At 39.9% G+C, this 13250-nt stretch overlaps 1 protein-coding gene across 12 annotated transcripts in view; it reads left to right on the top strand.

Annotated features, from left to right (window-relative positions):
* SYNE1 (spectrin repeat containing nuclear envelope protein 1) overlaps positions 1 to 2745 on the top strand; it is a 598390-nt gene extending 595645 nt beyond the window's left edge. For 11 of the 12 annotated variants that reach the window (XM_061624165.1, XM_061624156.1, XM_061624155.1 and 8 more), the window contains one exon: positions 1556 to 2745. In XM_061624165.1, the coding sequence (XP_061480149.1) occupies positions 1556 to 1799 (244 nt within the window). In that variant the 3' untranslated portion in view covers positions 1800 to 2745. The remainder of the gene's footprint in view (positions 1 to 1555) is intronic. The other variant, XM_061624158.1, reaches the window with a different exon arrangement.
* The last annotated feature ends 10505 nt before the right edge of the window (positions 2746 to 13250 follow it).

Genomic DNA, 13250 nt, shown 5'->3' with positions numbered 1-13250 from the left:
GTGATTCTAGAATTAAGTGTTTTAGAATATGGTGCTATTGTGCCATTTTCACTATTTCAGTTTTTTAGTAGAGTGCAGTTTCCAAGTTGTATCAACTCTTGATAAGAGGCCTGTGCAGGTGATAATTTATGGCTTTATGTGTAGTGGGGGAATCAGGATTGTGTCCCTGATGTCATTCTCTTGTCACACCTCATCACACCAGTGATGTCTGCACATGGGGCCTGTTCTATACTATGCTTGCTCATATTTATAGGTTCCAAATACCCTCTGTTTTTCACAAGCGTGTATTGAACAGTCAGAGCTATGCCCACTAGAGTACATCCATCTATGCAAATGTCATCTCCAATGCATGGACATTGGGGACAACTCTGGACAAGCATGCAGTGTATACAAAATTACTGCACAAGAGTTGAGGAGTAAGTAAAAGTTATGTGAGAAAATAGTCACATCAGTGAAAAGGCTTGTAGACTAAGATGACAGTTAGGCAGCACGACCTGTTCCCTTTTTCTGTATCTCACCCCATTAACTCCCCAAGTTGGCATTGTCAGATACTGGAAGACTGGGTCTAATTGAACTTTAATATGGAATGGTCTGATGCTGTTAAATGTGCCATATCATTTCAATGCATTCATAACAGAAGACCACATACTTAATAACAGACTAAGCAGCTTTCCATCCTAGATTCAGTGATGGGTCTGTAAATAATCTGCAACCTTTTGTTTTTGATCATGGACCTCCTGTCAGACCTATCATCTCAAACAGTTAATCATTTGTTACCTTTGAGCATTCAAGTCTCAATTAGTCAAAAGTAGCAACAGAACTTCCTGGTTTTAGAGGGATGGGAGATAGGTGCCCATAAACTGTCTAGTAACAACAAAAGGCAGCTCCCCCGTCATCTCTTTAAGGTTAAGGGTGGATATTATTTCCTGACTGTGAAATCAAAAATCTTTGTCTGGACAAGCAAAAATCTTTTGCTAGTTTGTGCTGTATTCTTTTCTTTTTTTTCAGGGTTGTAAGATCCATCTGCAGTTCAGACCTGGCTTTCAATTGCTGATTCAGTGTAAAATGTGCTACACTGTACTCACTGTACTATCTGGGTAGTAAAACCTTGCTAATTGGGTATTGACATATTACTGTGCTCCTGACATGAATTTAAAAAACAAACAAACCTTGAGCTACATCCCTAAAGAAACACTGTTGATAAATATCCTGATCCTACAATTATTTACTTAAAACAAGTTCTATTCCTTGTTTAGGATTGCATCCTTAGATATTGATATCATAAGGGTTTTTATCTTAAAAAATAGCATGGAAGTAATCAGTGCCATTAGATTATGTGGGGGTAGCATATCATTTTAAATAATTACACATCCTATTTCTATTTGCAAAACAGTCTTGATAGTAATCAGAAAATGTCCATTTGCAATGCATTTGGAATCTCTTAACTCATGGATGCCACATGAATATTTAAACTGGGATTTCAGGAAGGGTATTGACCTGTATGTCCTTTCACAGTAAGGCATTAGTTTATTTCTGTATTGGATTCCCTCTTTAGGTCCACAAGAGATGGCTCAGATTCCTCCCATTCTGAGGTCCAGCTAGTTCGGCGGCAGCAGCAATGCTTCTTCCTCAGGGTCCTCAGAGCAGCTCTCCCACTTCAGCTTCTCTTGCTGTTCTTGATTGGTCTTACCTGCCTGGTGCCAATGACGGAGGAAGACTACAGCTGCGCCCTCTCCAATAACTTTGCACGCTCATTTCACCCCATGCTAAGATATACTAATGGCCCACCACCTTTATGAAGCAGCTGGAAAGATGACAGAGAAGCTCATATCAAATGCAGGTACACCCAATGCAAGGTAGTTCTTCTTGGCCACATAAGTAAGTCTACTTGGAACCAAGTCAAAAATGAATCAGTGCCAAAATGAGTCATGCATTATGTGAGTAGCATTGTTTAAAACTCACATCTCTGGCACTGAAAAGGCTATGAAATAAGTGATAGACAGGTTTGTGTTTTTTTGCCTCAACCAACATTCTGGATTTTTCAGCCACTTTTATAATTTGGACCAGTGCCCTATACTATGCATAGACAAGGACTTCAGTCTGAAGGAAGTTCTTTCCCGTGTGCAACTCATAAAGGTCTATTACCCAGTCTTTCATTATCTACGCTATTGGTATTTACAATTATACACACACATTTATATATTTAAAAATGAAACTGTGCTAAAGAGATTTTAGAGACTATTGTAACATAAATTGTAAAGAGATTGAAAGACAGTGTATTATTTCCCCCATTTTTTGTGGGGGTTTGGGTGGAGCATGAGGTTCTAACTTTTGCTTTGGATGCACAAGCTGTAAATCAGAACAGCACTTTTTATAGTAAAAAAAAAGTAATGGATGTAATAAATGAAATCCTGGAAGGCTTTATGAACAAATCATGAATGTTAAGTATTAAAAAAGAAAAATATTTATGTATGTACAGTTTGCTAAGACTAGTTTTGTTGTATTGATTTCTTGTTATAGAAAACCATGACATTTTTGTCTATGTGCTTTTTAAAAATTATTTTGGAGCAATATATAAGCAAAATGTAAAAGTCAAATTTTACTCTCTCTCACACACACTCTCTCTGTCTCTATCTGTGTCTCTATCTCTCACACACATGCAGATATTACAATTCTATAAAAATTTAAATAAAGGACATGGTTATTTAGAAATATTTGGGAGTAGCAAAGTTATGAATAAAGGATTCAGGATATTCTGGTGTATAAGAAAATTATTCTCTTGAAAGAAATGGCCTAATCCATAAGGGCTAACTGTAAGAGGAATATAATAGCTCCTGGTGATTTTAGATAGATGTTAAACAGCATGGGGGACAAGCAACACAATGCCACTGTCAGGCATCACCAACAGACTGAGGAGAATCAACAGGGTAGCACTTCCCCTTTCTCTCTCTCTCAATTTAAAGGTCATCAGGGTGCCCAAGACTGTGTTTCATTGACATACCCAGGCCTGGAGCCAGACTGAGATAAGTCTAGATAATCCACTTTATCCAGGCACATCTGCAGTTCACTGGCCAACACTTTTTCATTTTGCCTAAGAAAGAAATATTTGAGACCTGATGATAGTTGTCTGATACCTTGGGTTCCAGGGATAGCCTCTTCAGGAGATATTGCACCACCACTGTGTTCAAGGTGGCAAGCATCACAAGGAACTAACTACCTGAGCCCACCTAGTCAGTCCCTCCCCATAGATCTTAACAGCCATGACAGGCAAGGGTCAAGAAAACTCATGGTTAACCTAGCTCCTGCAAGCATCCTATCCACATCATCAAGCTGCAATAACTGAAATGAATCCCACAAACTTTGACCAGGCAATGTTTAATAACCCCACAAGTCCTATAATAACCATGGCACCAAGTTTGGAGCAGATGCTCAAAATCTTTCACAAATCTGTCATAACAGGGTACTGAGTGGTTAGCTGTTCCTACTCCTGGGTTAGACTTCAGTAGCCTCCTCACTACTTTGGAATGTTCTGCTGGTAAGACCACTGAAGATGTAATGGTGGCAGAGAAGTCAGCCTTCACTGATATGATGTGGTAGGTGTAATTATGCACCCTTACCTGTGTTCAGTGCACAATCTGCACTCTAGCCATATGTCAGCCCGGTTCATTACCCAGAGTTCCTTGGAAAACCAAGGAACCTTCGGAGCTCCCACAGTCAGTGAGGATGGTCAGGCATGATCATGCTTCCCATCCTACTAATTTCAACATTCTACAATGAGAACCAGGACCTAATGCTGCCTGGAAAATCCCCCAGAACATTCAGGAATTCCTCAGATTCCATAAACCTCCAGGCACAAATCATCCTAATGGCACCATACAGGAGAAGCCTGCCCCAGCTAATCCAAATCTTACCAGGAAGTGATCGTCCATGACAATGACTTGACCTTCACCTCTCTAGCTACTGCTAGTTTACTCCCAATCTGCCCAGTAACAAAAACAAAAATCACATCATGTGACCTGTAATATGTGTTGGGGCCATAATATTTTGTCCCATGCTTGTCATGGTGGTTGTGAAGTCCTGAGCTGGACCCAACAAGGTGGCCCTGGAACAGACATTTAACACACACACCCAACTACTGTCCTGGGATTCTCCAAGAACACAAGACTCTGCCTGCTCTGTCAAGAACATTATTGGGCAATGGGATGGGTGCTACATCAGAAAGATCTCTGTTCTGTGTCTCTGGACCAACCCCTGGTACAAATCCTCACACCTTGGCTTCATTCTGAGACATTTAGACTACCTATGGCTGACTGCATGTCATGATCTCAGAGTCCCGCAGCAATCAAGACCCAGGCTGCAGAGTCTCCAACTAAGGAGCCAGTGCAGAGCTCTGAGCCTGCTACTAGAGATCAGGAGACCACTGACCCTAAGGCTGATGTAAATGAGCCCTAGAGACACCTTTCCCTGAGACTGAGGCATCAAATACCTCCCACATGATGTCACAGGTCTAGCAGCACAAGGGGCACACCAGGCAGAAGATGAGGAGTGCCCATTTTCAGGCCACAGGGCTAGCCTTTTAAGATTCTAAAGTTATCTATAAGGTGGGAGGGTGAAGCCTAAGAGAAGTAGGCTGGGTACAGAGGCTTAAAAGGGGATTGCTCTCAAGCTTTGCTGGAGTTAGTTGCTTTCTCAGAGCTACAGGGCCTACAACTTTTGACCTGCCTTGCCTCCTTGCTCTGTTCTACAACAGTCCTAAACATGGCACTGTAACATGAATTGGGTTTCATGTTGGTTGTTCCAACAGATATCTGCGCAGGCAAATGTGGGTCAAATCTGGTCCACCCAGCTCTTTGTAATACATGCCAGCTCAGTGCCTTCATCCATAATCATATCATGGATGAGTGGTTTATTATGGACTGACCTGGCATTTACCAATAGCACTATAAGATGGGAGAGTGGCTCAATATGGCTACCAAATCTTGCTGGTTGGGGAGTAGCTCAGAGAAATGACAGTTTTCAACTATCAGTTGCCCTACTCCTTAGAAGGTGTGGACACTGCTATGTTATACCTCTCCCTGCCCAGACCCTACTAATGGTGGTACCCATTAAGAGGCTGCATTGTACAGGGCCCTACATCTAGATGCCAGGGTGCACACTCGCAAACAGATGCCTGGTGCTATCAGGGATATCACCAATCCCGTTTGGATGATAATTACTATAATGCTGGGAGTACATATAAATGCACACTCTCCCCTCCAATGAAGTAACAACCATCAGTTAAGCCCAAGAGATCTTTGATTGCAGATGTGTGCACATGTATATTGCTTCCTACAAAGATCTTTGAACTGGGCCAAATTTGTCTTGAATTTCACAAAGTTATTATGTTGCATTCTGCTATTGGTACCTTCTTTCAATGGGTTTATTCAATGATTTTCTGTGGTAAAGACTGGCTTTGGTTGGCAAACTGCATTGTTCATTATTGCAACAATCTGATGATGGAAGACCAACTGACATCTCTGGGAGATTATCTTGATACAAAATTAACACAAAGGTAGGTTTCTAACCATTTGAAAAGGCATGCTGGAGGAAGATGTGCAGTGCAGAAGAAAATGGGACCAAAATTACTTAGGAATCTCATCTAGAACAATTTTTTTTCCAAGTGTGAGATATGAGATTCTGGTTCTAAAGTTATTTCTGGTTTAATTTTCTCTTTTGTTAAAAATTCACTTTCCACAAATCGAATATATTCCTACCATTCATTTCTGAATATATTTTGAAGAAGGAGGAAGGGAAAATGCACTGGACTATTCAGTAAGAAGACTAAAAACATAGTTTAATTGAAAGAAAGTTGATTGCTTTGCCAAGATGTCATGATCAGAGCTAATTTTCTCTTATTTATTTATTTATTTATTTATTTATTTATTTATTTATTTATTTATTTATTTGATATATATCCCACCCTTCCTCCCAGCAGGAGCCCAGGGCAGCAAACAGAAACACTAAAAACACTTTAAAACATCATAAAAACAGACCTTAAAATACATTAAAACAAAACAATATTAAAAACATTTTTTAAAAAAAAGCTTTAAAAACATTTTTTTAAAAAAAGCTTTAAAAACATCTTTTTAAAAAGTGTAAAAACATATTTAAAAAACACATATTAACAGCAATTCTAACACAGATGCAGACTGGGATAGGTCTCAACTTAAAAGGCTTGTTGAAAGAGGAAAGTCTTCAAAAGGTGCCGAAAAGGTAGCAGAGATGGCACCTGCCTAATATTCAAGGGGAGGGAATTCCACAGGGTAGGTGCTGCCACACTAAAGGTCTGTTTCCTATATTGTGCAGAACGAACCTCTTGATAAGATGGAATCTGCAGGAGGCCCTCACTTGCAATGCGCAGTGATCAACTGGGTATATAAGGGGTAAGAGTCTTTCAAGTATCCTGGTCCCGAGCTGTAAAGGGCTTTGTACACCAAAGCTAGAACCTTGAACTTGGCCCGGTAGCAAATGGGCAGCCTGTGCAATTCTTTCAGCAGTGGGGTGACATGTTGGCAATACCCTGCCCCAGTGAGCAGTCTCGCTGTCACATTTTGCACCAGCTGCAGCTTCCAGACCAACCTCAAGGGCAGCCCCACATAGAGGGCATTACAGTAATCCAACCTGGAGGTTACCAGTGTGTGCACAACTCTATAGTTGAATGGTGGGGGGAAGGGTCAGTTGTTTGAAGCAGCAGTCACAGGACATATCTGTGCTATAGACTGGCTTGACGGTCATTTCCTAGGACAAGCTGAGAATTGTTCTGCTCTGCAAGGCTAGAAATCTCTTAACGTATTTCTTAGCACCTCACCAGAAAATATCCTGTGTTCTGTGTGGGAAGCCATGAAGGAATAAAACTGATACATCTCTTAAGGGTGTGATTACAGCTGAGCTTTTACAGCCAAACTATGCCCAACCTTCATACCAGAAGGAAGAAAGCAATACATTTGGTAGTGTAAGGTATACTGTATACTCAGACTCTGGTCTGTTGCCTCTCTGTCCTTTTACAGTCATGGCAATATTGTTAACATTCATCATCTGTTGTTCCTGAACTGTGGCTCCCCAACTGACCACAGTCACACCACAGCTTGCTTACATTGGAGCACTTCTATTGGCAATAATCACACAAAATTGGGATTCAGATTATCTGAGGACACACATCAAATTTTTATGCATACTGATCTGCTTATTTCCCATTGTGCAGTGGGGTGAAGGGAAATTCGCAGATCCATATGCAGCTGTGGGTTTCTTCAAGTACTGCTCACCAATGCAGCCAAGTAGTATAGTTTTACTCTAATGTATGGATCTGCACAGCAGCATCATTCTCGTCTCCTTTCAGCAAGAGGGAAAAGATATGCACTGTTGGCAAAACACAGCTGTTTGCAGGACACAGTTCATGTAAGGCAACTTCTTTGTAACTTAAAACATGGGCACCAGGACTGGACAGTTAGCAATCTCTTCTGTGTGGCATACAGAGGACTTTCCAGTTCCTCTCCACAGATACTCATCTCTCAGATATGCAGAAGCTTTAATTATTCCACATCAGACTGCTGAGTCCCTCTCCGTTTGAGGCCTGTTGGGGTCACCATCTTGCATAACTCCCACTCACTGCTCTCTAGACTTCAGCTCTATATGTTGGAGCAACTGCTCCAAAAAGGGAGAGCAAATGGACAGAAAATTAAAAGTAAAGAAAGGGCCAAGAAGGATCTTAGTTTCTAAAAATAAATATCAAAGCTGTAGAAATGTTGTTTCAGTGCATAAAAGCCAGTGTAGAAACTAGAATCTCTATAAAATTTAGAGGAGAGGAGATGGCTAAGGGGGAAAGCATCAACACATATGAGTTAAAAGAGAAAAGTCTATGGGGGGAAGTCATTATGGGTTCACACATTGAAAGAATGTATGAGAGAGAGTCATAGGAACTCTGACCCAATCAGTGTCTCACCTCTCATGGAGGAGCCCAAAATGTACAAAGTGTCTCTACACCCACTGGTCCAATGTATAGAAAGTAGGGTAGTGACCACAGGGCACATTGTAGGATGGCAGGGCTAGCCCCTTTATATATGTTTTCAATGTGGGGGGATGCCATCTGGATGCCCTATTCTTAATATAGTACTGTCAGTGTTGTTACAGCACACAGGAGTTACCTAAGTGGCATAAACAAAAGCCAAGGAGCTTACAAATTAAATTCAGACAATGCATGAGTGGGAGCAACATAAGAGACAAAGGAGTCAGGGATAAATACTAGAAGTATGCACAGGTCCCAATATTCACCTTGTATCTATTTGTACATTAAAAAAATCTTATCTGTTTCTGAGTCACTCTGTGCTCTCTCTGTTTCAATCTATAATATTGTTGCACGCCTCCCCAATATCCGAGTGGTGAGATTTCCGAGGTCCCTGTGCTCATCCAGCATTTGGTTTCCTCTGGGAAGAAGGTCAGTGGAGATTGTGGTGTCTTTATGAAATATGGTTTGTTTATTTACACACATTCCAACCTGAGCTTAGGATGGAGGGGTTCAAGGCATCAGCAGTCCAATATCCAGCTTTTCCATCAGTGTTACAGGAGGCATCCTATAGCCATGAGGCAGAGAGCCAGCCTCTCTGCCTGCCTCCAGTCCCCAGCCGTTCTCCAGACAAATCTAAAAACACTCAAAGCACAAACCTCTGCTAGCTGCCAGGAGGGGGGGGGAAGGCTCTCCTGCAGAGTTTAAAAAGACAAAAGGATCTTCCTGGCTCATTCACCAGTTGCTGGGCACCTGAAAGACCCATTAGCAACCTGGCCACACTATTAGCTTAACAAAAGAAAATCATCTGGCCAGCAGAGCCAGCCCTAAGGCACAGGATTCCAAATCAGAGGTTGGAAGGGGACTCACAGGGATCATCCATTCCAGCTCCCATACTCGTAACAATATGAATTCTGAGCTACTCTGTGTAAAACAAAGCTCTGTTTCCCCATTCACTATAATGGGGAATAACTAATCCTAATAATAATGCTATAACTTTTTTCCTTTTGGCCAAAGTGGATGAAGTTTTACAGGATCCCTTTCCAGGGCAGTTTAAGCCTGCCTAATGGCAGACAAATAGGTCCGGGACTTTTTTGTGGGAGAAGTAAAAGGGATTTGTTTCCTCATAATTCTTTATGAGGGGAACAGGAAGTTGTCTCTTCCACTTTCTTACCTTAAAATAATTAAAATATAGATGAGTGGTGTGTATTCTTGCTTGCACATTTTTTAAAAAAAAATGCAGCTTCACACTGGCTTTTCTGGTATTTGTTTGTGGCCCCGATAGACCTTACAAAGTGAGGTTGTCTAGAACATTATCTGCACGTTTGAAGAGCTCGTAGGGGGGCAATAAAGTACAGCAATGTAGCAATTGTAACTTAAATGAAGCTTTTAACTTTAAAAAACATCATCAGCCGCTGTGCTTTAACAGTAAAAACAACAACAACAAAGCTCTTCAGGGCTTGGCAGGCAATACTTTGGACAGCTTCACTTCTTGCAAAGCCCATGAATCTAAAGACACATAGAGATATAGGTTAAAAAAATAGAAATGGGGTGGGGCTTGAACACCAAGAAAGATGGCAGCATAGGCTGAGAGCTCCCTGGTCCAATATGTTATTAATGCCAAAAATTAAAAGATAAGTTCATTTGTTGGACCCTTAAACAAACCCCCCTCAGTGGGGCATGCTCCCAGGTGAGCAACAAAACAAAAATCTGGACTTCACAATATATTTTAAAACTACAGGAAAGAAACGGATCTGGAGACCAGCTCAAGAACGATCCCCTCCTGATCCCAATATGGTGACAAGCGTGTGTAAAGCCTCTATAGGCACACAAACGGAGGTAGTAGTGGGTATACCCAGAAAATCCTACAGAGAAGGAAGTGGCAAATATCCTAAAAATATTGCAACTGGAACAACCGGAAGGAGAAAGAGAAGTAGAGAAAGGGAGCCAAGTTGGAGAGACAGAATTGGAAAAGGACAGTGATGACTTCAAATTGATAAGACAAAAGAGACAGAACAGAAGAAGAATTGAAAATAGAAGGAAAGGATTACACTCCCTTTTTGAGAATCCAATCCAGCAGCATAATCTCAGGGATCCTCCAAAAAGATGCAGATGAAATGGGGCATCCGGTTGGATTAACATTATTTGGATGTGTGGCAACTGAAAAAGAGTATAATTAGTTTCAGCCAGAGTAGAGTGTAATAGGATTTAATGGTTGAAGATTGCCTGTATGAGATGGGTGCATATAAAATGTGAAGTTGATAATGAGGGGCAGGATGATATCTTGTCCCATGCTATCATCCTATGTAATAATAGGTTAAATTCTGGCTAATTAGAATAGCTTTCTTTAATTTTATAGATTGAATTCAGAAGTAAATATATAGGGTGACACAGATTAGTGAACCCGGGGGAAAGGCCAGTCCTCTAAGTAAGGGCAAAAGTGGGGGAAAGGGGGTTAAAAGGAAGAAGTAAAGCAGTTGAAGAGAAGTAGATTATGATTAGATGGAAGGAAAGACCTCTTCAGAAGAAGAGGTTGAGGTAGCAATAAAGGCATTAAAAGTAAAAACTCCAGGACCAGATGGATATAATAATAATTTCTATAAACTGTACAGTACCATACTCGTCCCACACGACTAGACTATTTAACACAATATTAACAGGGCCACGGTTACCCCCAACTTGGTCCTCTTCGCACACAGTACTGTTGTTGAAACCAGGTACTGTAAAAGCTCATTTCCAGACTCCTACCACCCAATCTCATTACTAAACACAGATTATAAAATGTTTACACCAGTCCTCGCAAATAGACTCAAATTAATGATTCCCAAATTGAACCATCCAGACCAGTATGGGTTCATACCAGGCAGATATATAGCTGATCCAGTATGTCATCTATTCAGTATAATGAAAGTGTGTAAATGTAAGCGCTCTCCTCTGGCTATATTGGCACTGGACATTTACAAAGCATTTGACTGCATGAATTGGAATTTTCTGCTAATTTTTTTTTTATCATTAATTTTTATTCAAATTTTCAAAGACAAGAAACAAAACAAAACAAAAACAATTAAACAATAAAATAAAATGTTGACTTCTGATTTGTCGCAGATCAGTTATAGGTCTACAATATATAACAATCCTATCTCTAAAATTTTATTATAAAATCACTTTCCTCCAGTAGTTATCTTAATTAATCATCAAATCTCATAAACATTATTTTATTCTTTCCACAAAAAGTCCAAGAGAGGTTTCAATTCCTTGAGAGATATATCTTTCAATTTTTCTCCAAATAAACATATCGCTTAATCCATCTAATTCAAATCTGTTAGGCCCAATAATTTCAATAACCATTCTTCCATTATCTATATTAATTCCATCTTCCATCTTCAATAATCCTGTTAAGTCCAGTAATTTCAGTAGCCATTCTTCCGTTATCAGTATCCCATAATAATCTTGTTGTCATAGCCATAGTCCAAGCAAACATATCAATTAATCCATCTCGTCAAATCTGCCAAGTCCAATAATTTCCACAACCATTCTTCCATTATCAATATTAATTCCATCTTCCATCTTCAATAGTCCTGTTAAATCCAGTGGTTTCAGTATCCATTCATCCATTATCAGTATCCCATGATGATCTTGCTGTCATAGCCATAGTCATATAACAAGAGTCTGATGGGAATTTCCCCCATCACAAATATGTCCTTGCCATCAATTCTGAATATGTTGTTGAAATATTGTAAAGTCACATCTCTGCTCTGGGTGCATCTCTGCTCTGTCACATATTTGTAGTTAATTTCATAACTTTTTTCTATGTCAAGCCCCATCACATCATTCCAGTCAAGAATTCTGAGTATGTTGCTGAAATATTGCTGCAAAGTCATATCTCTGTTCCTCTTTTTTACAAAATGCACTGGCTCATTTCTTAAGAGTTTCTCCACTGTCACATATCTGTAGCCAACTCCATAGATTTTTTCCATCATATCATTCCAGTCCAGAAAATTATCCAAGACATTGATAACTTTACCACCAAAATCTTCATTAATTTCTTCAGAGACAACGTTGAATTCCAAACAGTAAACTTTATTTCTAACATCCATAAACTCCAAATCTTTTTCCAATTTCACATTTGTTCCAATCTCCAGGGCTTGTAGCTTCCCTATCCCATCAAACTCCTCTCTCACAGAATCCATTGTTTCTTTAAGCTCCTGCGTCATTTTGTTAAATTCAATTTTCATCTCCTGTCTACCCTGTCTCAGGGTTTGTTTCGTTATCTCAATCTCAGCCATTATTTTCTGAAACATAATTTGTTCCATGGTCTCAATCACTTTCCTGGTTGTCTTTCTTAAAACCACAGAAACAAAAATTATTTCAGCCACAATTGGGTTAATGTTCCAAGCTTGCTTATATCAGTGTAGACATTACAGCCTGCCTTATCTCTATGTATTCAGGAATACAAAAACAAACTTAGTTCCCAACATCAAAACAATTAGTGGTGTCGTGAACAAGCAGATTCGTCAAAATAAAATAGACCAAAAAAAAAGTTTTTGTTCCCCCCTCCTCGAAATAGAAATCCCTCTTCCGTTGGTATCTTTAGAATGCACCTCCAGGACAGCTTTTTGCGATAAAAACAAAGATAAGCTTTTTCGATTTCTTTCCTCCTTAATTTCGTTAGTGAAAGAGAAAAGTCATAACCTCACCTAGAAGTTCTTCACAGCTGATTCATTGACAAATCTCTTTTTTGCTACACCAATTTAAACCAAGTAAAAAAAGAAAATAGAAAGAAGGATGCTTATCTGCCTGTTGAAGTCCATTTTTCTTTAAAGAAAAGATAAACGTGTCGCTGTAATCAGCAAGAGCTTGATAAAGTCCGTCCGGCATTGCAGTTTGAACCTTCTCTCATAAATAAATGAAATCCAGTCCTCCCCACAAAAACAGGCTTTGTGGTTAATCTCTACGTTTCTCCCTGACCGGGAGAAAATCTTTACCAGTCAAAAAGAGCATTGTGACTGATTTTAAAGCTGAAAAAGCTTCTTCTGAGACAAGAGCTCATCTCAGAGGCAGTACAGGCAAAGCAACCCTTCCCGGAAGTCCGGAATTTTCTGCTAAATTCATTAAAATATTTCCAATTCAGCCCTAAATTTATTTCAGCAATGCAAGCTATTTACATCCTATCCACTACAAGTATAAAATATAATGGGATGGAATCCAGAGC

This window comes from Rhineura floridana, chromosome 4 (genome assembly GCF_030035675.1).
Source record: "Rhineura floridana isolate rRhiFlo1 chromosome 4, rRhiFlo1.hap2, whole genome shotgun sequence".
Classification (NCBI taxonomy): Eukaryota; Metazoa; Chordata; class Lepidosauria; order Squamata; family Rhineuridae; genus Rhineura; species Rhineura floridana.
Note: the sequence above shows the minus strand (reverse complement) of the source record. Positions and strands in the feature narration are given on the sequence as shown.